This window comes from Somniosus microcephalus, chromosome 1, assembly GCF_052327205.1.
Source record: "Somniosus microcephalus isolate GS21.2 chromosome 1, FLI_Smic_1.0, whole genome shotgun sequence".
Lineage (NCBI taxonomy): Eukaryota > Metazoa > Chordata > Chondrichthyes > Squaliformes > Somniosidae > Somniosus > Somniosus microcephalus.
Window position 1 is genome coordinate 334,091,950 of NC_140987.1, and position 24,183 is coordinate 334,116,132.

The window sequence follows — 24,183 nt, forward strand, 5'->3', positions numbered from 1 at the left end:
TCGAATCGGGCTTTGGGGGCGGGAAGATGAGACGGGTAAAAGGACAAGTCCCGCGGAGAAAGTGAGAGAGAAGCGGAGCTGAGTCTGTCAGCATGAGTTCATCGGATACAGGCAACTCCGGTAAGAGATTGGAGACTGAAACAGGGCTGAGACTTGCCCGGAGTCACATGTTGCCGTGCCAGTGTCGGTGTGGGGAGGGATGGAGTTGTTTAAAGTTATTGAGCCAGAGGTGCCTGCAGCTGGCGAGGTGGGTATCGCTCCACCAGAAGCAAGTGCGACCTTGTATTTCTATAATATAAACAGAAAATGCTGGAAATACTCAGCAGGTCAGGCAGCATCTGTGGAGAGAGAAACAGAGTCAACGTTTCAGGTCTGGGACCCTTTGTCAGAATTGGAAAACATTTTTGATGACAGGTCACAGACCTGAAACGTTAACTCTCTCTCTCCACATATGCTGCCTGACCTGCTGAATGCTTCCAGCGTTTTCTGTTTATATTTCAGATTTCCAGTATCCGCAGTATTTTGCCTTTTTGTAATTGTATTTCTACATCGAGTTGACTGTTTGTTTGTTTCTGATCACCTTCCCTTAAACCGTGCTGATCATTCGCCAATCTTTCATTCCAGTTTAAAGTGTTTTTGAAAATTTGTTCTTGGGATGCGGGTGGCTATAGCAAGGCAGCAAAGCAAAGCCCAGCCCTTGTTACCCTGAAGACATTAAGTTAAAACCTATATTATAGGACTGGAGTCACATGTAGACCAGACTGGGTAAGGGTGGCAAGTTCTCGTCCCTGAAACCAGGTGGGCTTTTTGGAAAATCTGGCAGTTTTTATGGTCATTTTTTTCTGGTGCCAGCCCACAAATTACCATATTTATTGTATTCAACTTGTCATTGGTGGGATTGGAATGCATGATCATAACCACTCGGTCCTTTCACAGGAGTGGTGTTGGGACTGTGAAATCCATGCACCTACACGAGCCAGTCAGCGGCCTCCAGCGGATACAGTGATAGAAAGAAGAGATCATTTAGGGCACCCACATTAAAAATGCTCCCCTGATTGCAAAAGGCCCCGAGCAAAGCAAGGGCCCTGAGTGGATCCAGTAATAGAAAGAACAGGTCATTTAGGGGCACCAAGCCTTTGCACAAAGTCCCTGTCCTCTTAGTAATAATGAGATCAACACCATCTGGGACAAAGCAGTCTGCTTGATCGGCACCCCATCCACCACCTTAAATATTCACTCCCTCCACCACTGGCGCACCGTGGCTGCAGTGTGTATCATCTAGGAAATGTACTGCAGCAACTCTGCCAGACTTCTTTGACAGCACCTCCCAAATCTACGACTTCCACCACCTAGAAGGACAAAGGCAGCAGGCGCATGAGAACACCACCTCCTCCAAGTTCCCCTCCAAGTTACACACCATCATGGCTTGGAAATATATCACCATTCCTTCATCGTCACTGGGTCAAATTCCTGGAACTTCCTACCTAACAGCACTGTGGGAGCACCTTCACCACACGGACTGCAGCGGTTCAAGAAAAAGGCTCACCACCACCTTCACAAGAGCAACTAGGCGATGGGCAATAAATGCTGGCCTTGCCAGTGACGCCCACATCCCAAGATTGAGTTATTAAAAGTCTATCATAAAACCAGCTGTGTACACCTGCCAACCTCCTAGTATCCAATCGCTGAGCTGACTGCTGCAGGTTGCCTGGAGGCTCCTTAAACTCCTTTTATTCTCTCCACCTGAGAGAGTGGACAGGGCCTCAGTTTAGCATCTCCTCTGAATGACTGACTGCACCTCTGACAGTGCAGCATTCCCTCAGTACTGCACTGGTGGAGCATCAGCCTGAATTATGCTCTTAAGTGTCTAGAGTGGAACTTGAACCCACAATCTTCTGACTCAGAAGTGAGAGTGCTACCACTGAGCTGCTGCTGACACCCTAATTTAGGAAATGACTGTATGGAGTGAATCACAAAACCTACAAAGTACAGTTCGATTGTTTGATATTAGATGGCAAAGGAATTTTTCTTTTAATGTTGGTGTGAGCATTTTATGACTATTACATTTTAGCAAAGTAACTTAACCAAATGTGACTTAAAAAAAAAACTTTCAGTGTGGAATGAGGATGAATTTGATGCTGTCCTGAATGAATTCAATGTGGTTATCGAAGACCTCTCCTGCCCTGCAAACACTGGTGTTCAGTATGAGGAGCACTTGAACCAAATGAAGAGGATGGGTGCTACCAGCGCTGGTGACAGTGGAATCGATGACTCGGAGAGTGAGTAATGCAGAGTTTGTGGGATTATTAACCGCTTGATAGCCCCATGTGAATGGGAGGGGAGGGGAGGGGGGTTGGAGGGGAGGGGGGTTGGGGGGGGAGGGGAGGGGGGGTGGGAGGGGAGGGGTTGTTGGAGGGGGGTGGGAGGGGAGGGGGTGGAGGGGGTGTTGGAGGGGGGGTGGGAGGGGGGGAGGGGAGGGGGGGGTTGGGGGGTGGGAGGGGAGGGGGGTTGGGGGGAGGGGAGGGGGGTTGGGGGGTGGGAGGGGAGGGGGGTTGGGGGGAGGGGAGGGGCGGTGGGGGGGGTGGGGGGTGAGGGGGGAGGGGAGGTGGGGAGGGGGGTGGGGTGGGAGGGGGGTGGGGGTGGGGTGGGAGGGGAGGGGGGGAGGTGGGGAGGGGGGGTGGAGGGGGGGTGGGGTGGGAGGGGGGTGGGGGTGGGGTGGGAGGGGAGGGGGGTGGGAGGGGGGTGGGGAGGGGGTGTGGGGGGAGGGGGGGGGTGGGGAGGGGGGGTGGAGGGGGGGTGGGGTGGGAGGGGAGGGGGGTGGGAGGGGGGTGGGGAGGGGGTGTGGGGGGAGGGGAGGGGAGGTGGGAGGGGAGGGGAGGGTGGGGTGGGGGGGAGGGGAGGGGGGGTGGGTGGGGAGGTGGGGGGAGGGGAGGGGGGGTGGGTGGGGAGGTGGGGGGGAGGGGAGGGGGGGTGGGTGGGGAGGTGGGGGGGAGGGGAGGGGGGGAGGGGAGGTGGGGTGGTGTGTGGGGGGGAGGGGAGGGTGTGGGGGGGAGGGGAGGGGGTGGGGGGGCAGGGGAGTGGGGGGTGGGAGGGGAGGGTGGGGGGAGGGGAGGGGGGGTGGGGGGTGGGAGGGGGAGTGGGGGTGGGGAGGGGGGGTGGGGTGGGAGGGGAGGGAGGGTGGGGAGGGAGGGAGGGGGGGTGGGGTGGGAGGGGAGGGAGGGTGGGGAGGGGAGGGAGGGTGGGGAGGGAGGGAGGGGGGGTGGGGTGGGAGGGGAGGGAGGGTGGAGGGGGTGGGGTGGGAGGGGAGGGAGGGTGGGGGGGAGGGGGGTGGGGTGGGAGGGGGGGTGGGGTGGGAGGGGAGGGGGGTGGGGGGGAGGGAGGGGGGGTGGGGGGGAGGGGAGGGGGGGTGGGGGTGAGGGGGAGGGGGGGTGGGGAGGGGAGGGGTGGGGAGGGGGAGGGGGAGGGGGGGTGGGGGAGGGGGAGGGGTGGGAGGGGGGGTGGGGAGGGGGAGGGGGGGTGAGGGGGAGGGGGGGGTGAGGGGGTGGGGTGGGGGTGGGGTGGGGGCGGTGGGGAGGGGGTGTGGGGGGGGGGGTGGTGGGGGGGGGAGGGGTGGGGGGTGGGGTGGGGGTGGGGGTGTGGGGAGGGTGGGGAGGGGGGTGGGGTGGGGGGGTGGTGGGGTGGGGGAGGGGGGGTGGTGGGGTGGGGTGGGTGGGGAGGGGGGGTGGGGGGGTGGAGGGGGGGTGGGGGGGTGGGGGGGGTGGTGGGGGGGGGGGGGTGGGGTGGGGAGGGGTGGGGGGGGTGGGGTGGGGAGGGGAGGGGGGGGAGGTGGGTGGGGAGGGGAGGGGGGGTGGGGGGGGAGGGGAGGGGGGTAGGAGGGGGAGGGGTTCAGTTGGAGGGTGAGAGAGTTGGATCTCAAACCAGCGTACTAAGCTTAAATAAAGGAGACTATGAAGGTATGAGAGCAGAGTTGACTAAAGTGGACTGGGAAAATAGATTAAAGTGTAAGGTGGTACATGAGCAGTGGTGTACATTCAAGGAGATATTTCACAACTTTCAAGAAAAATATATTCCAGTGAGGAAAAAGGGGCATAAAAGAAAAGACAGCCATCCATGGCTAAGTAATAAAGGATAGTATCCGACTGAAAACAAGGGCATATAAAAGTAGCCAAATCTAGTGGGAGGATAGAAGATTGGGAAGCATTTAAAAGCCAGCAAAGAATAACTAAAAGATTAATTAAGAAAGGGAAGATAGATTATGAAAGTAAACTAGCAAAAAATATAAAAACAGATAGCAAGAGTTTCTACAGTTATATAAAAAGAAAAAGGGTGGCTAAAGTGAATGTTGGTCCCTTAGAGGATGAGACCGGGAAATTAGTGGTGGGGAACATGGAGATGGCAAAAACGCTGAATAAATATTTTGTATCAGTCTTTACAGTAGAGGACACTAAAAATATCCCAGCACTGGACAAACAGGAGGCTATGGGGGGGGGGGGGGAGGAGCTAAACATGATTAAAATCACTAAGGAGGTTGTACTCGGTAAGATAATGGGACTAAAGGCAAATAAATCCCCTGGACCTGATGGCTTACATCCTAGGGTCTTGAGAGAAGTAGCGGTAGGGATTGTGGATGCATTGGTGGTAATTTTCCAAAACTCCCTGGATTCAGGAAAGGTCCCAGCAGATTGGAAAACTGCTAATGTAACACCCTTATTTAAAAAGGGAGGCAGACAAAAGGCTGGAAACTATAGACCAGTTAGCCTAACATCTGTGGTTGGTAAAATGTTGGAGTCCATTATTAAGGAAGCAGTAACAGGACATTTAGATAAGCATAATTTAATCGGACAGAGCCAGCATGGTTTTATGAAGGAGAAGTCATGTTTGACAAATTTGCTCGAATTCTTTGAGGACGTAACAAAATAAAGTGGATGTGGTGTATTTGGACTTCCAAAAGGCATTTGACAAGGTGCCACACAAAAGATTACTGCACAAGATAAAAAATCACAGGATTGGGGGTAATATACTGGCATGGGTGGAAGATTGGCTGTCTAACAGAAAACAGAGAGTTGGGATAAATGGTTCATTCTCGGGTTGGCAATCAGTAACTAGTGGTGTTCCGCAGGGGTCAGTGCTGGGACCCCAACTCTTTACAATCTATATTAGCGATTTGGAGGAGGGGACCAAGTGCAACATATCCAAGTTTGCCGACGATACAAAGATGGGAGGGAAAGCAGTGAGTGAGGACATAAAAACCTACAAAAGGGCATAGACAGGCTAGTGAGTGGGCAAAAATTTGGCAGATGGAATATAATGTTGGAAGTGAGGTTATGCACTTTGCAGAAAACTCAAAGAGCAAGTTATTATCTAAATGGAGAGAAACTGCAAAGTGCTACAGTACAAAGGGATCTGGGGGTCCTAGTGCATGAAACACAGAAGGTTAGTATGCAGGTGCAGCAGGTGATCAGGAAGGCAATGGAATCTTGGCTTTTATTGCAAGGGGGATGGAGTATAAAGCAGGGAAGTCTTGCTGCAGTTATACTGGGTACTGGTGAGGCCACCTGGAATACTGCGTACAGTTTTGGTTTCCATATTTAAGAAAGATATACTTGCTCTCGAGGCAGTTCTGAGAAGGTTCACTCGGGTGATTCTGGAGATGAGGGGGTTGACTTATGAGGAAAGGTTGAGTAGGTTGGGCCTCTACTCATTGGAATTCAGAAGAATAAGAGGCGATCTTATCGAAACATAAGATTGTGAGCGGGCTTGATCGGGTGGATGCGGTGAGGATGTTTCACTGATGGACATTTTTTATTAATCCTGTCTCATTAAACAGGACAGATCTAAGATTGCCTGCCCCCTGGTTGGTTCAGTACATACTGCTCAAGGAACCCGTCCCTAATGCACTCTATGAACTCTTCCTCAAGGCTGCCCTGCCCAATTTGATTTGTCAGTCAATATGAAGTTAAATCCCTATGATTATAGCTGTTCCCTTATTACAAGCCCCAACTATTTCCTGATTTATACTCCAACCAACAGAGTTGCAACTGTTAGGAGGCCTTAAGACTACACCCACTAGTGACTTTTTCCCCTTATTATTCCTTATCTCCACCCAAACTGTTTCACTATCCTGATCCTTTGACCCAATATAATTTCTCACTATTGCAGTGATTCCATCCTTTATTAACATAGCCACCCCACCTCCCTTTCCTTCCTGTCTGTCCTTCCTAATTTTCAAATACCCCTGGATGTTTAGTTCCCAGTCATGCTCACCTTGCAGCCATGTTTCTGTAATGGCCACCAGACCATAGTCGTGTAGTTATTTGTACCGTCAACTCGTCTATTTTATTACAAATGCTTTTATTCCTGCTTTTACCCCCTTTACTACTCTACCTTTATCTTTATACATTCTGTCCCTTCCTGACACACTCTGGTTTTTAATTCCCCCACTGCTACCGTGCTCTATTGCCTTTCCGCTGACATTTTTGTTTTTCGCTCTCTTGAAGCCTCCCCCCCCACTAATTAGTTTAAAACCCTCTCTACAGCCCTAGTTATTCGATTCGCCAGGATTCTAGTCCCAGCACTGGCCAAGTAAAGTCCGTCCCAACGGAACAGCTCTCCCGTCCCAGTACTGGTGCCAGTGTCCCAAGAAGCAAAACCCATTTCTCCCACACCAGTCTTTGAGCCACGCATTTAAGTCTGATTTTATTTACCCTAGCCAAATTTGCTCGTGGCTCAGGTAGTAATCCAGAGATTATTACCCTTGTGGTTCTGCTTTTTAATTTGGCCCCTAGCTGCTCATACTCCCTCAGCAGAACCTCTTTCCTTGTCCTATTTATGTCATTGGTACCAACATGGACCATGACAACTGGATCCTCCCCCTCCCACTCCAAGTTTCTCTCCAGCCCAGAAGAGATGTCCTTAACCCTGGCACTGGGCAGGCAACACAGCCTTCGGGACTCTCGCCCTCGGCTGCAAAGAACCCTATCTATCCCCCTAATGATACTATCCCCTACCACTACAACATTTCTTTTTACTCCCCCCACTTGAATAGCCCCTCGTTCCACGGTGTTGTGGCCAGGTTGCTCAACCTCCCTGCAGTCCCTGTTCCCGTCCTCACAGGGAGTAAGAGCCTCGAACCTGTTGGACAAGAGCAAGGGCTGCGACTCCTCCAACACTACCTCCTGGATCCCCGTACCTGCTTCACTCATAGTCACACCCTCCTGTCCCTGACCACGGAATACATCTGAATTAGTTAATCTAATTGGTGTGACTACTTCCTGGAACACAGAGTCCAGGTAACACTCCCCCTCCCTGATGTGTCGCAGTGTTTGAAGCTCGGACTCCAGCTCATCAACACGGAGCCGGAGTTCCTCGAGCAGCCAACACTTACTGCAAATGTGATCACCGTGAACATCAATGGTGTCCACTAGCTCCCACATATTGCAGCAGTAACACATCACCTGCTCTGCCATTCTATGTAATTAATTAAATTTATTATTATTATTTTTAAATACCCTCTGCCCTGATTCTAGATGATGAATATCACACCTCTATTTAATTGAACTTACCAACTTATAAAGGTTTAAAAGGGAAGGAAAAGTACTCACCAACCAGCCAATCACCTACTAGCTTGGCTGTGATGTCACTTTTGAATTCTGACCTCCCTTTGGAATGTTGCCTGTGGAGCCTGTTTAGGCTGCCTCGCCTCGCTGCTCCGACTTGACACCCGCTGCTGCTCCTGGCTGCCTCAACTGGGCCTCACCTCGCTGCTCCGCCTCCGCGATGTCTGCTAATCCTGAGACTGGGAGGAAAAACAAGAAAAAAACAAAACAAAAACAGCACCTCACACCCCACTTACCCTAACTCTCTCACTTACCCAAACTCTCAAAAGGCACTCTCTGCTGCTATCCCTGAAGCAACATCACTAAAACAGATTATCTGTTCATGATCGCATTGCTGTTTGTGGGAGCTTGCTGTGCACAAATTGGATACCGCGTTTCCCACATTACAACAGTGACTACAGCTCAAAATGCTCCATTGACGAAAGTGCTTTGGGATGTCCTGAAGTTATGAAAGGCGCTATAGAAATGCAAGTCTTATTTTTCTTGATTACTTTTGACAGTGATGGAATGAATTCGGGTTGGGTAGTAACACTTCTTCTGTCACAGCCAATCATGGTTGAGAGAAGCCCAGATGCTTTCCCTCAATGCGTGGAAGTTGCCTTCTTCTGATAAGCTTCCAATCAAAGTTGTTGGGGGGTTGAACGTACTCCCTGATCCTACTGCGCTGTCACAACTTGGGATGGCAATTCAAACCTAACCCGCCCATCGAGAAACTAACGAGATCGGGTGTAACACCGGTTTTACAGACCCCTGATTTTACTCTCCACTGAAGTCATTGGGCGGGGGTGTAAAACCAGTGTTCCACTCGATCCCGTGGGTTTCCTGCCCAGCGAGTTAAATTAAAATACCCCAGCATGTGGAAGCTTCTGTTTATGACTCTATCCAATTGTATCGGTCCTTCTTATTTACTGTGTTTTTTTTGGTCTCCTTTTGATTCTGCTTGTGATGTTTAATGCTTTGTTGAGCCTGCTTCAAGTGTAACATTACAATGAGAATTTGCCAACTTGGTCTGAAATTGGGTTTGTAAAATGCACACCAATTAGTGTCAGGGATCAATGACAGATTATCAGTTCCAGCTACAGGAAGTAAAATATCATGACAATCAAAATGGTTCTTAAGCATGTTAATTTGTTTCTATTCCTCCTCAAGGGAAGGGGGGGGAAAGTGTATAATTTTGACCTGCTTTAAGTGTACTCCCTTGCAGTATCACTTCATGCATGTGGTCACCATGCATTAGTCAAGAATGAGTCATATTCACTTTCAATCCTCACAGAAAGAACTTCCATTCATATAGTGCCTTTCATAACCTCGATGTCCCAAATTGCTTCACAGCCAATGAAGTACTGCCACTGTTGTAATTCCGGGAAACACTGTAGCTAATTTGCACACAGCAATATCCCACAAACAGCAATGAGGTAAATGACTGGTTGAACCAAGATATAAACCTGTTTGTGATGTAGGATGGGGAACAAATATCTTGGTGAGGATTGGACACTTAAAAAAAAAAAATATATATATATAATAAGGTTCTCATTCTGGATCTTCTGATGACTGATCTGTGAAGTGGGTGCTGACCTCTGATATTTATATTTCATCTGAAATGTGTATGATTCTGGGTAAACAGCAGAACAAAGCAACACACTCAGATGTATCACTTTTATTACTGACAGGTACAGGCTCATCTGCTGCGAGCAGCTTAAACTGTAGTGTTGAGAAGCTGAACTCTGTGGGCACAGCAGCACCCAAAGGTAGGATCGAAATAACTTGCATTATTAAAGCCTCCTAGCTTTGCTCTTGGCGCCCTTTCGGTGGTGGCAGTAGTGCCTAGGTACCTGTGACGAGCCAGCAACTATAATCTCAGGTGCAGGTTGGTGACTGATCCTGCCTTTCATCTCCCCAAGGTGAAGTGACGTCCACTCCTTATTAGAATAGTGCACTGTGGGTGTGGACGTGTTTCAGTCACTTTGATGTTACTCATTGTTCTAGAATCCTCAGTTATTTCAGTGATGCCCAGGAAACTACATGGAGTGGGTTACTTCCAATGAATCCCCAGCCCCATGAGTTGTTTAATAGTACTAGTAGAATAGAGTTGTTCAGGGGGGAGTTGGGGTATACACTAATGGAGGACCATAAGTCCAAGTTCCTTCCAGTGTCATTGGAGCCCAAGATCCACACCCCCACAAAAGGTTTCTCTCCCCCATTCAGCAGCAGGTGCATGTGTCTTGCTCTCAGTTTTCCCCCATTCCCTACCTCAACTGGCCTTTGGACCTTCCCCACTCTCCTTCCAACACAGTCTGTGGGCTGAATCTTAACTCCCAAAAATGGGTAGGTTGGCGTGTGTCAGAGGTTAAAATTCAAAACATCTGAAACAGGAACCCAACCCGCCTCGAACCTACCCACTTCTGGTTTTAACCAAGGCGGGACGAGGTGTGGGTGACCAGGTGTGGGTGACCAATCAGCTCGCGGGAGGTGGGTTGGTGATTTAAATATTATAATGAGGCTGCCTGCCTTAATTTTAAGTCATTGTATTTTTAACTCATGTCGGCGGGGTTTCCCAGACCTCTGGAAACCCGGCAGGTGAAAGGAAGCGAGAAGAGATGAATCCATGAGGTAAGTGCATTTACAGGACTTGCTTATGGGCCAGGAGGAGCAGGACTGTTTCCTCCAGGCCCAACAAGCTACACAATTACACCGCACCACCCCCCCCCCCAACCTGCTCCCCCAACCCACTACCATTGGACCCCCTGACCACCATCTGCTCCCCCTTGACCTCCATTGGGACCCCCGCAGTCGGAGCTCCAACCACCATCGGACGTCTCCATCCCCACTAGACCTACCTGCTCTCCTCAGCTGTGGTATTGTGCTGCAGGCTTCCCTGCCCCAACAGGCCTCTAGCCTGTCAATCAGGCTGCCTGTAGGCGGGAAACCGACAAGAAAAAGTTTAAAGGAGCCCTGCAGTTAATAACTGCAGGACATTCGGGAAACCCGTTCTTCCGGGTTTCCCAACCTCAAAACAGTCCCCCCCGCATGGAACGTGCCTTCGAGCTAAAATCCATGCATCTGTCTCTCTCCTCCAAAAGGTTCACTTTTTCCACGTGTTCACATTTTACATTCTGAAAAGTCTTTCCCTTTCCCCACAAGCCCATCTCTTGCTTTCCTTGCCGTGAGGCACGATCTCACTCAATCTGTCTCTCTCAGAAAGATTTCTTTCCTTGTTCATTTCCTTCCACCTTCTCTGTGCCACATCATTGCTGAAATACACAGTCAGCAGTTCATTCCAGGGTGAAAGGTCCGTGTCCATCTGCATATCAAGCCCATTCCTATGGTTATAAGCTAAATGTGTTCCTGTGTAGATTGGTTGAATGCAGGGTCTCTCCTATCAGTGGTGGTCATTTACATAAGAGGCTTGCACCTATTGTACCTTTACACTGGGCCTAGTGATAAGGGGGTGGGGTGGGAAGGGTTAGTTGTCCTGGTAGGCATTGTTAAGTATGGGAGAGATGTGTAACTTAAGTCCAGATCAATCAGAAGTCTGCATGGATGCGTTATGCTGTTTGGAAGGAAAAATGGAGGGGGATAAATTGGAGCCGTTAATGGTTAAATTTGAAATTACTTTTCTGAATTATCAAATTGATGTGTCCATTATGTTATAAATGTAATTTTTGGTACAGTGATTAGTTTAGAAATGGCAGTCCCATAAGCAGCCTTGGATCTATTCTAGTACCTGGCTATGTGGTCCTGAGATCTACAGTAATTGGTTCTGATTGGCTAAAGGGGCAGCAATATCTGGGATCTGATTGGTTAAAGCTCTATGCTGTGACTGGTTAAGGGACTCTCTAGTTCTACAATCGGACCCTTCGAAAGGGCTCCAGGATATTGCAATATTATTTTCACACATCTACACAGAAAGAAACATTTTAATAGTTACCAATTCATGAACTCCTGCCAGCCCTGTTCCAATTTCTTCCCCATCTCTTCCGAGGGGACCAGTTTCTGCTGACTCATGGTTGCAAGCAATTTCTAATACCTCACTCAAGCCTGAGCCTAGACCATGAGTTAGGCTTTTGGCTATGAGGACATCACAGCTGAGCCCGATCTTGTACATGTATTTTTTCCAGTAGGGGTGTAGCTATCTGAACAGAATCTTCGAATGGTTACAGCACAGAAGGAGGCCATTTGGCCCGTCAAGCCCGTGCTGGCTCTCTGCAAGAGCACTTCAGCTAATCCCTCTCCCCGCCCTTTCCTCTGCAATTTTTTTCCTTCAGGTACTTATCCAACTCTCTTTTGAAAGCTGTGATTGAGTCTGCCTCCACCACCCTTTCAGGCAGTGCATTCCAGATCCTAACCACTCGCTGCATAAAAAAGCTTTTCCTCATGTCGCCTTTGGTTCTTCTGCCAGTCATCTTAAATCTGTGTCCTCTGGTTCTTGACCCTTCCACCAATGGGGACAGTTTCTCGCTATCTACTCTGTCTAGACCCCTCATGATTTTGAACACCTCTATCAAATCTCCTCTCAACCTTCTCTGCTCCAAGGAGAACAACCCCAGCTTCTCCAGTCTATCCACGTAACTGAAGTCCCTCATCCTTGGAACTATTCTTGTAAACATTTTCTACACCCTCTCTAAGGCCTTCACTTCCTTCCCAAAGTGTGGTGCCCAGAATTGGACACAATTCTCCAGTTGCGGCCGAACCAGTGCTTTATAAAGGTTCATCATAATTTCCTTGCTTTTGTACTCTATGCCTCTGTTTATGATCACAGAATCACAGAAACCTCACAGTACAGATAGAGGCCATTTCGGCCCATCGAGCCTACACCAACACATATCCCACCCGATCCCCGTAACCCCTACACCAACACATATCCCACCCTATCCCCGCGTATTTAATCCCCCTAACACTAAGGGTCAATTTTTATCATAGCCAATCAACCTAACCCACACATCTTTGGACTGTGGGAGGAAACCGGAGCACCCGGAGAAAACCCACGCAAACACGGGGAGAATGTGCAAACTCCACACAGACAGTCACCCGAGGCCGGATTCGAACCCGGGTCCCTGGCGCTGTGAGGCAACAGTGCTAACCACTATGCCACCGTGCTGCCCAGGATCCCGTATGCTTTTTTAACTGCTTTCTCAACCTGCCCTGCCACCTTCAATGATTTGTGCACATATACCCCCAGGTCTCTCTGTTCATGCACCCCTTTAGAATTAGAAATTCTATCTTTTTTTCACTCACCAATTATGGCATTGTGCCAATTGAACCACTTTTACCACAGCCCTGGGTGAGATCAGTACCTACCAGGAGTGACGCTGGAATCTTCCTGATCTGCATGGATCAGTACTGTGCAGACAGAACATGCCAACCTGGAAAATGCCAACCTGTCTAGTTTAACTCCATTAAATGACTATCAGGTGTTCGTACACAGAAATGACCTAGATACTAAAGTGAACTGTAATCTCCCGAGGGGGAGCAGTAGAGACAGTGGATGTAGCTAAAGGATTTAGATCAATTGGGCACAAAAATGGCAAATGAAATTTAACACCGAGAAACGTGAAGTACTGCACATGAGCAAAACAAAATGTGCGTTATAGATATACATTTAATTGAACTGGCGCAGGGAGACTTGGAAAGGGACCTGGGAATAACTGCTTTCAATGTCTAGACAATGTAACAAAGAAATTAGTATGTGATAGACAATATAGGGCGAACAATAGTGTACAGAGGTGATGCTAGCATTCACTGGACACACCATGCTTCAATAACTGCATTCATTTTGCTCGCTAACATACACATCCTTTGGAAAGTGTAGAGAAGAGCAACAAGACTGATTCCAAGGACTGCTTTTGTTAGAATAACGATTGAGGTGATGAGATAGAGGTGTTTATAAACTTATGAAGGGATCGGGCAGAGTAGATGGAAACCAACTATTTCCAGCGGTTAAGGAATGCAGAACAAGGGGACGGGGATGTACGATTAATTGTAAGAGGTTTAGGACAGAGTGGAGAAAACACTTTTGCATAGAGTGCTGTGGGTTAAGTAGGGAAAAGTTGGCCAATGTCATTACTGCCAATCACTAAGTGCTCTCTGTCAAAAGTATAGGATGAGGATGAGATCAAACTTGACTGATACTTCTGTAACCGAATAGTCTGCTGACACTTGCTGTCTTTACTCACCCACAGTTAACACCCATTTGCATAAGGTGCCAGAGGGCAGTATAAGCTCAGAGACCCAGGTTCCAAATGATTCAAGGTTGACCCGTATTGGGGACAGTGATTTAACTTTATTCAGCCCAAGCAAGACTTAATACATTACAGTATTCGAGCAGCAGTTTACAGCGTATAATTGAAACTTGTAGAACCCCTTACACTCTGGGTAGAAGCCGCAACTGTGAGTGAACTGCACCCTGTGCCTCTTGTCTCTCATCTCTCCGTGTCTCCTTGATTCTTCCAGAGATCTTCTACTGTGACTCTGAAATCTTCTACAATTTGTGGCTGTTAAGACCCCCTTCTTATACCCTTACTCTCATTCAAAACCTATGGTTTAGGAGAACTCCAATCACTGGCTGATACCCAAACCCAAAATCCAATCATAAAGATGCCACGTTGGTAGCACCCTGGCTCACGCAGGTTTTTGGTCTGATGACACTCTTGCATAATCTGTTTTTGACCATCAAGACTCATACCTGGGGAAGTGATGGCAACACAAAAGGAACATGTCTCCACAGGTTGCGATATGGCCTCTGCTGTTGGTCTCTGTTTTTATTCACTGGATGTTATAACATTCCAGCACAATGGTAACTGCAGCTAACCTTGCTTCCCAGGCAAGCTGTACTCCGTCTCATCCTTACTGTTGGCTAATATCCAACCTTCACCCACAGCCTCACTATTCAACTGTAGCAATCCCCTTTCTCACCCCAGATTGTCTGATTACAGCTTACTGACAGACTTTTAATGATAAGCAAAAGGGTTTCATGTTGTGTATACAATTCAGGTTACCATTGCATACAGTTGATGATTGCAGACTCTCATATTTAATTCTTGCACACGGTTATAAATCTATTACTGATGATTTATAAGATAGTGAAGCAAGTATTCTAAAAAACAACTAATCCATGATCATCTTGCAGTAGCCAGTGTCCAAGGAAGTGTTCCCCAGTGAGGAATTAATGTGTTCCAGACCTATTATGGGGGTTTGGCCCTGGAATTTACTATTTGCCAGGAATTTCCTTGGAGCTGCTCCCATTTCACGCTGTAACTTTGCAGGAAGGATGGTGGAAACACCTTTACGCACCGTTTGGATTAATGCACAGGTCAATGATTCCTGTGCCCAGGGATCCAGGGCAAATATAAGGCTCCCGGTCAAACTCATCACATTTAGGGTTGCCTGGGGTCTCCAGGAATTAAAGATAAATCTCACCAGGCACCACAGTGAGCAACCGGGGAGAATATAGGGAGGTAGAGTTTGCGTGTCATTCCCGGGATTTTCTTCACCTGCTTTCCAGTTCTCGGAACCTCTCTCAGAAGGCCAGGCCCGAGAGGTCAACACCATGGAAACGGTTGGCACGCAGTGTGAGGTCAGGGGGCAGCAATGGGATGGGCTTTGTTTGTACGCTGGTCCAAATGACATTACTGAATACAGCAGGATTCTAGTGTGTATATATTAATCTTAAACAGTCGCAGTAATTGCAGGACTTTCTGTCTGCTGATGGATTCCAGTCTAACGTTGAATAAACACTCCACATTTATTTCCTTCCTCCAAAAAAGAAGTTTCCCTGTTCAAGTAAGGACTTGGAATTGGTATCTGATGGCAGGCAAACTCAATTACTTTGAGGAGATGGTGCACGGAGCAGATATATCTTGGACTGTTCTTGCTAAGAATATATTGCAATGAATATATTCACTGGTTCAGTCCTTTGTCTGCTTAATTATAATTAAATGCTGATAGCAGATAATTGTTGTGATGTAATAGAGCCTGGAGATTAAAATCACAGAAATTAGTTTGTTTTATTTTTTGAACGTGATAAAATGAAGCAATGTAAGTGTGTGTTGTGACTTTGCTTTATTCCGAATGCAGTGTATTAAACTCTACAGGCTGATCTCTTCATGCATCTTGCTACACATTTTATGTTTTAATGAATTAGGGGGATGGGGGATCAGAGAGCCCCCAAATGTTCCTGGTGCTCCAGGTCCCGAACATTTAATCGGGCACTGGGTGGAGCGGGTGAAGATCTGAGGAAATTCCCAGCCCTGGTATCAGCAAGTACATCTGTATTCAGTGTGTTTGGAACAACCTGCCTGGCAGTGTAGTGGAGATAAACACAATGGAATTATTTAACATACACTTAGTTATTCGCCTCTCCCTATCTCTGTAACCACCTACAAGTACAACTTTCCAAGAACTCTGCGCAAATCCAACTCTGGCCCCTTGTGCATTCCGACTTCCTCCACTCCATCATTGGTGGCTGTGCCTTCAGCCGTCTGGGCCCTAAGCTCTGAAATTCTCTCCTTAAACCTCTCTGTCTCTGCCTCTCTCGCTTTCTTTAAGATGCTCCTTAAAACCTACCTCTTTGATCAAGCTTTTGGTCACCTGAGACAATGAAGGAACGGTGATATATTTCCAAGCCAGGATGGTGTGTGACTTGTAGGGGAACTTGGAGGTGGTGGTGTTTTTGTGCACATGCTGCCCTTGTCCTTCTAGGTGGAAGAGGTCGCAGGTTTGGGAGGTGCTGTCAAAGAAGCCTTAGCGAGTTGCTGCAATGCATCTTTTGTTTGATTACGCTCCTGTGTACATTTGGACATTTAAGTACGTTAAAGACGCTATGTAAATGCAAGTTGTTATTGTTGAAGGGTTAGTAGGGTCCTAGAGGGTGGGCCGAATAGCCTCCTCTTGTGCTTGCTATCCTTGGGTTATTCTTAATCTGTAGATTAAATACATTGTTTTTTCCCTTAAGCTAAACTTGGAGACACAAAGGATCTGGAGGATTTTATTGCAAATCTGGACCAGACGATAGCAGGTACATAATCCTTTAAATAAGTATTTGGGTAACTTTAAGAGGCTGCATTTACAATCTGTATTACCACTTGTTTAGCCCTCTCCTGTGGAAGAACTGTTCTCTAAATAAGCACTAGATGACAATGACTGGAGTGAGTTGCTGCCACCTCCCATTAGTTTTTTGGTGGCCATATAGTTTCTTCACCTACACTCGGCCCTCAAGTATGGATCTGCTATCTTGTTGCCTCACATATATGACTGGTGTAAAGCTACTTCCGATAGTCCCAGATACAGGGCAGGTTTACTATGTTAAATAACCTTCTGGCCAACAGTTCCGTTCAGGTTCTTGTTAAGTATGTGTATTGTATTGAACAATTAACACAAAGACTTAAACGTATAACTCAAACAGGTCTTTACTGGTTGGAGGTAGGGACTATACGTAGGTCTTTACTTCATGCCCACAGGCGGGAACTGAGGGGGATCAGTACCCACAGTACTATTTATACCCCTATGGCCAGGAGTGGTACTGCGTATCACTACGCCCAACAAGTAGTGCAGTCCTGTCCATAGGTTCAAAGTAGCACACATATTACATACACAACATTCCTCCCTTCCTAGCTTTACAGTCATCTCCCCATTTAACATAACGTAATAACATATATACATATATAACTTCAGGTTTACATAACAGAATAACATAGATACATAGATAACTTCATGTCAAAAACAGATCACAGATTCAGTCTCTGCGGAAAACAGTTCACAGATTCAATCTCTGTGGTGTAGTCGGTTCACGTTGGTAGAGTGACTCATTCAATAGTCCTTCCATGGATTTAACAGTTTGAACTTCCGAACTGAATTGGCTCCGTTCGGAGGGACCACGTGTGTGATCTGGTAGAGGTGATAATGGTTCAGATGGGTCATCTTCTGTTTTTACTTTTCCTTTTCTGCTTCTTGGAGACTCTCTGGGCTCCATTGTCAGCTGCCACAGCTGCCAGCTGCATGCGCAGTTCCTCCTTCTCTTCCTCCTGTTTCCGTCGTAGAGCCAGCTTCTCCCGATGTTCCGTAGACTTTTGGTGCTCCTCCATGATTTCTGCACTTTGGGAGTCGAAGTTACAAGCTGGGCAGGACAGGACATCGTAATATTCGGTGTCGTCCTGAGCTAGACCAGTGAGAGGGTCGTCTATTTCCTCCATACCTAGCTGGACGTTAGCCAGCTCTTGTTCCAAATCCAGACATCTTTCCTGAAGAGACTTCTTCATGTGTACCTCTGCATCCAGCTTTTTCTGGGCTTTCAGCAAGTCGTTTACTAGTGACCTCATTTGTGATTTTAATACTTCAACTTCCTTTGGAGATTGATTGATCGGACTATGCAATCCCTCTACCGGAGCAGCTGTTTCAGCGGTCTGTTGTTCTACGTTGACGTGAGTCAGCGTACTTTTGGCATCCAAGGGCTGCTCTGTTGCAGTCATCTCAGTCTGTGTTGCCACCTCAGCTCTTCCAATAACCTTTGAGAGCTCCGAACCCCTTTCGTTTGAATATTGAAGTTCATGTTCAAGTTTTTCCCATTTCAGAGTCCTGTCCTTCAGCATATGCAGGAGTTGGCTGACCGTTAACTCCTCTGACATCAGACGTTTTGTGTGCTCCTGCTCCATTTTCTCCATCAGCTGCTTCTGTTGTCTTTCCAGATTCTCCAACTCTATATCAAAGAACTCTTTCGTTGCATTCAACTCTTGCTCAAAACGGCGAAGCATTTGTTCTAATTGCTGTTGTAGTTTGAAATGGAGTTGAGTTCGAGCCCGGTGTCCCTCAGAAATGGGCACATCAGTAGACTTGCCAGACTCAGAATCCACAGTTAAACTATGTTGTTGTTGCTCAGTGGAATTCTGTGCTGAAACTTTGTCTTTTGCACCTGAGTTGGGCTTACCATCATCCGTTCCAGAGTCTGGGCCGACTATCTTCACCGAGTTCTCACTCGTTATTGTTTGTAGGAAATGCCAGTCCATATTCATTTTCCTAATCCACTCCCGTCCTAGTAGTGGAGGACCTCCTTCAGATATCACATATAAGTCCATTATTTGACTGTCTTCACCCTTGTGGGCCACTGCAACCTCTATTTTCCCGATGGGGTACACTCTTTGCCCCGTGTATGTTTTCAATATAATCCCCGTATCCTGTAGGGGAATATGTTGGAATAACTTTCCGTAATCTTTCTTATTTATGACCGTCAATGCCGATCCAGTGTCCAATTCCAGTTTTACTTGGACTCCTTCTATCTGAAGAGTGACCCAAATTGTCTGGAGGTCTGCACCCTTACCAGCGTTGAGTACTCTTAAGCTAGCCAGTTCATTACAGCTTAAGCTAGCCAGTTCATTACTGCTAGCGTCTGAATCGGACTCCTGTTCGGTCACCTTGTGTACCTTTGCGTATTTTCCTTGCGGTGACTTCTTGTTGCTGGTCTTCTTCCCTGACCTGCATACTCTAGTTATATGTCCAAGCCTACCACAAGTTCTACATTCTTGGTTTTTAAACCAACACTGGTTCTGATCATGCGTTGTCTTTCCACAACGATAACATTTGCCAGAACTCACACCCAATTTGTGTGCACTGAGCTCCGGTGACCGTAGCTGCATTACTGCCGTGCCTCTCGCTGCGGCTTCGTGTGCTGCTGCCATAGTGACCGCCTTCTCAAGCGTCAGCTCATTCTCCTCGAGCAGTCGCTTTTGTGTATCCTGTTTAAATAAACCACACACAAATTTGTCTCGTAGTGCATCTGTCAATCCCGTTCCAAACTGGCAATATTTCGCTAATTTACGCAATTCCAGCAAATATTCAGCATTGCTTTCATGCTGTAGCTGCCTTCTGTCGTAAAATTTAAATCGTTCCGCTAGCATCAGCGGCGTGGGGTTTAGATGATCTTTCAGGACAGTAACAATCTCATCGAACGTCTTATCCGCCGGTTCATCTGGTGATAACAGGTGTTTCAATTGCCCGTACGTCTTCGCACCCATTAAATTTAATAATGTTAGAGCTTTATCTTGGTCACGAATTTTATTGGCCTTACAATAATTTTTTACTCTTTCAACATATATGGCCCAATCTTCGAGGTCACTATCAAAGGTGCTAATATTCCCGTGTTTAGGCATTGTAGATTTGCAATTTCTCAGATTTTATTTTCTTTACTTGTTATCAAAGATGGCGGCTTCCCGCTCTTGCCGTCGTCCTCCGCCCACAAAATGGCGGTTTTCCCGCGCTTGGCGGTCTTCACCCGTCCCCCGACGCCGTCTCCCTTCAGCCCTCGAGTGCGGCCCTTATCTTCGCCGCGATCGATAGCCCGCGCTGTGCACCGCGACTCTCGCACCTTGAGCTTCTGCAGCCGCCGCGCCTTTCAGTCCGAGTGCGGCTCTTATCTTTGGTCCCGATCGCTGGCCCGGCTGCGCCCCTCACTTCAAAGCGGCCCGGCCCTTATCTGCCGATCGCTATCGCCCTACCTCTCTCTCTTCCCCAGTCCTGTCTTTACTCCGGTTCACAAGCTGATGGAGGCTTCAGGGTCCTAATGCCTGTCCCTTCCAGTCGCTGGAAGCTGTCAGGATTTCTGCTGCCCTTCAGTTTTGAGTGGGGTGTTGAGGATTGAAACCTCTCTTCAACGTCCTGTCTTTGGACGAAGCCGCCTGGAATAACTGCCGCAGGGTAAGAGCCTGACTCGTCGCCAGTGTTAAGTATGTGTATTGTATTGAACAATTAACACAAAGACTTAAACGTATAACTCAAACAGGTCTTTACTGGTTGGAGGTAGGGACTATACATAGGTCTTTACTTCATGCCCACAGGCGGGAACTGAGGGGAATCAGTACCCACAGTACTATTTATACCCCTATGGCCAGGAGTGGTACTGCGTATCACTACGCCCAACAAGTAGTGCAGTCCTGTCCATAGGTTCAAAGTAGCACACATATTACATACACAACAGTTCTGCCAGTACCAGTTGGCTCCAAACTTGTCATAGCCTAGATCCAGACCCTTGATTGCAAAAGCTGAATGTCAAAGGAGAGGAGAGTATCCGGTTTGGAGGTGAAATGATGAACAGTTTTGACGTTGAGTTGCAATATAACCTCCCTCCTTCCAGTGATCTTGCTTCTAATCTAAAGCATTAGCTATATAGCTGTTACCTCAAGCGTCAGGTTAGCTAACAAACCCCTGAAGAATCTCTCTGTATGCTAGAACGCTTTCACTAATTTGCTGTTAAAAATAGTGCTCTTCGGGGAATCACCATAACTGCCTTTTCAATATTGCTCAGGAGGAACTCTTCACACTGAGCAGCGACTCCTTATCTCCCACAGCCTCACCATACAGATACACCGAAGTATTGGGTGGGGCAGAGACCGTTTGTCTCCTGATTTAACGTGATATGATGGAACCCTGCCCTAGGAGGATACTTCATTCCTCTTGTAGGCAAGGTCAACTGAACATTTTTAGACAAGAGTTGTAATGTAGCTTTGCAGAATTGCTCTTCTCAAACCGTCATTTTGTAAGTGATAAATTGCACTGCAATTAACAAACACAGGCTGTGATGAACAGCCCCCTCCCCCACTCCTAATTGGCCCGGCTTGTGTATGGAGTGCAGTGAACATTTTTTCTTGTTACAGAGATGATGTAACTAGAGATGACACGCCCTGCTACTGTTACACCAGGAAACTCGGTGCCTGAAGAGGTCTCGCTGACCGGATGCAGCCTCGGACAAGCTTGGTCCCTCATGCTCCAAAACTTGCTTGTGAAGTTGAGACAAAGCGTCCTAGTGGAACTGTTTAAGGGACATTGCTGCCTTGAGCAGGCAACCGAGCGACACAGGAAGGAGGCTTGTTTTAAAAGCAGTTGCATTGCAAATAGATTCTTTGTTGTTGTTGCAAACTTCCTATGTGTCAAGTGGAAAGCAATGTCAAGTTCTGCACGACTCTTTTTTTTCTCCCCTTGTCCAGTCTCTTCCCACCTAGATTCACGAGTCTTCCGACACCCTCCGCCACTTTAGCAGTTTCCTGGCCCCTACCGTCTCCTTTTCACTATGGATGTCCAATCCCTCTACACCTCCATCCCCCACCAGGACGGCCTGAGGGCGCTTCACTTCTTCCTTGAACAGAGGCATAACCAGTCCCAAACCACCACCACCCTCCTCTACCTGGCTGGACTTGTTCTTGCATTGAACAACTTCTCCTTTGACTCCACTCACTTCCTCCAAATGAAAGGTGTTGCTATGGGTACCTGAATGGGCCCTAGCTATGCCTGCCTTTTCGTGGGGTATGTGGAACATTCTTTGTTTCAGTCCTACTCAGGTCCTCTCCCTCACCTCTTTTTCCGGTACATTGATGACTGTATTGGTGCTGTTTCCTGCTCTCGTCCTGAACTAGACAATTTCACTCACTTTGCTTCCAATTTGCACCCTTCCCTCACCTTCACATTTTCCATCTCCGACTCTTCCCTTCCCTTCCTCTACTTTCCTGTCTCCATTTCTGGGGATAGGCTATCGCCCAACATTCACTATAAGCCCACTAACTCCCACAGCTACATGGACTACACTTCCTCCCACCCCGCTTCCTGTAAGGACTCTATTCCATTCTCCCAGTTTCTCCGTCTCTGCCGCATCTGTTCTGATGATGCCACCTTCCATACCAGTGTTTCCAGTATGTCGTCTTTTTCCTCAACCGAGGATTTCCCTCTACTGTGGTTGACATGGCCCTTGACCGTGTCCGTTCCATTTCCCACACTTCTGCTCTCAGCCCTTCCCCCTCCCACCCAGAACCATGATGGGGTTCCACTTGTCCTCACCTTTCACCCCACCAGCCTCCACATTCAACGGATCATCCTGCGCCATTTCCGCCACCTCCAGCGTGATCCCACCACCAAACACAGCTTCTCTCCCACCCCCCCCCCCTTTCAGCATTCCGAAGGGACTGCTCCCTCCGCGACACCCTGGTCCATTCCTCTATCACCCCAAACACCACTTCCCTTTCACCCGGCACCTTCCCATGCAGGTGCAGGAGATGCAACACCTGCCCTTTTACCTCCTCCCTTCCCACCATCCAGGGCCCCAAACACTCCTTCCAGGTGAAACAGTGATTTACTTGTACTTCTTACAATTTCGTATACTGTATTCGCTGCTCACTATGTGGTCTCCTCTACATTGGGGAGACCAAACGCAGACTGAGCCACCGCTTTGCAGAACACCTCCATTCAGTCCGCAAGCATGACCCCGAGCTTCCGGTCGCCTGTCACTTTAATTCTCCCCTCCCCTCCCCTCCACTCCCACTCTGATCTCTCTGCCCTCGGCCTCTTACACTGTTCCAATGAAGGTCAACGTAAGCTCGAGGAACAGCACCTCATCTTTCTTTTCGGCACTTTACAGCCTTCTGGACATAACATCGAGTTCAACAATTTCAGACTATAACCTGTATTTCTTTAATTTTTTTTATTTGTTTCTCTTGTTTTCTCACATGGTAGCTGTTAATGATGCTGCCATTATCATTCACACCTCATCTAGAGTCATCTTTTGTTTCTTAACTTGTCCCATTACCATCTCCTTCTGTCTTGTACTATCATCCCTTTTGTCAGTCAATCTCTCCTGCCTTCCAGCTTATCACAGACTTTCCCTTTGTTCTTTCCTGCCCCTGCTTAAAAATTTCTCTTCTCTAATATTTTTCAGTTCTGTCGAAGGGTCCCCGACTCGAAAGGTTGACTCTGTTTCTCACTCCTCAATGCTGCCTGACCTGCTGAGTGTTTCCAGCATTTTCTGTTGTTATTTCAAGTTCTGCACTGCCTGTAACTCACTGGAGACAACCAACACTCTTAACACAAACTGATTCCTATTTCCAAAACTGCAGATCCATATACTTGCATGTACATTTTGTAAAGTAAATATTTATCTATTTGAAACCAATAAAATGCTGGAACTCTTTATATTTTGCCTTCTGAATGAATTTGTCTCTAAACCCTGTGGGCTACAAACCTAACAGATGATAATGAATTGGCCGCTCGTTTTGAGCCACTGCCCAAAACCGATCTCTGCCCCAGGATATTCTGGTAGGGTCAGGGTGATGCTTCTTCCTGGGTTAAAGCCCAATGTCAGGACTTGAGGAAATAATCTAGGCTGACACTCCAGTGCAGTACTGAGGGAGTGCTGCACTGTAGGAGGTACCATCTTTTGGATGAGACGTTAAACCGATATCCCGTCTGCTTTCTCATGTGGACGTAAAAGATCCCATGGCTTTATTTCGAAGATGAGTAGGGGTGTTATCCCCGATGTCCTGGCCAATATTTCTCCCTCAACCACCATAACAACAACAACAACAGATTATCTGGTCATTTTCACATTGCTGTTTGTGGGAGCTTGCTGTGTGTAAATTGACTGCTGTGTTTCCTAAATACAACAGTGACTATACTTCAAAATGTACTTCATTGGCTGTAAAACGCTTTGAGATGTCCAGTAGTTGTGAAAAGGCACTATATAAATGCAAGTCTGTGGCGGAGACCACATGGGGACAATAACACAATTCACAATGTATAGCCAATGTGGTTATATGTACGT

General features: G+C 47.7%; 1 protein-coding gene across 1 annotated transcript; it reads left to right on the forward strand.

Annotated features, from left to right (window-relative positions):
- Positions 1 to 34: 34 nt before the first annotated feature.
- Positions 35 to 23,555, forward strand: LOC147124910 (regulator of cell cycle RGCC-like). Its single transcript, XM_085994687.1, has 5 exons — positions 35 to 120; positions 2,115 to 2,279; positions 9,287 to 9,364; positions 16,567 to 16,629; positions 21,254 to 23,555. Exons 1-5 carry the CDS (start codon positions 93 to 95, stop codon positions 21,262 to 21,264), a joined length of 345 nt encoding a protein of 114 aa, XP_085850813.1. The 5' UTR covers positions 35 to 92; the 3' UTR covers positions 21,265 to 23,555.
- The last annotated feature ends 628 nt before the right edge of the window (positions 23,556 to 24,183 follow it).

What these genes read in the sequence shown, in the direction of transcription:
- LOC147124910 (XM_085994687.1), top strand. Translation starts at nt 93, where the DNA reads ATGAGTTCATCGGATACAGGCAACTCCG. An exon ending in TGGAATCGATGACTCGGAGA is followed by an intron (nt 2,280 to 9,286) that starts GTGAGTAATGCA and finishes TATTACTGACAG; the next exon opens with GTACAGGCTCATCTGCTGCG. An exon ending in GGGCACAGCAGCACCCAAAG is followed by an intron (nt 9,365 to 16,566) that starts GTAGGATCGAAA and finishes TTTTCCCTTAAG; the next exon opens with CTAAACTTGGAGACACAAAG.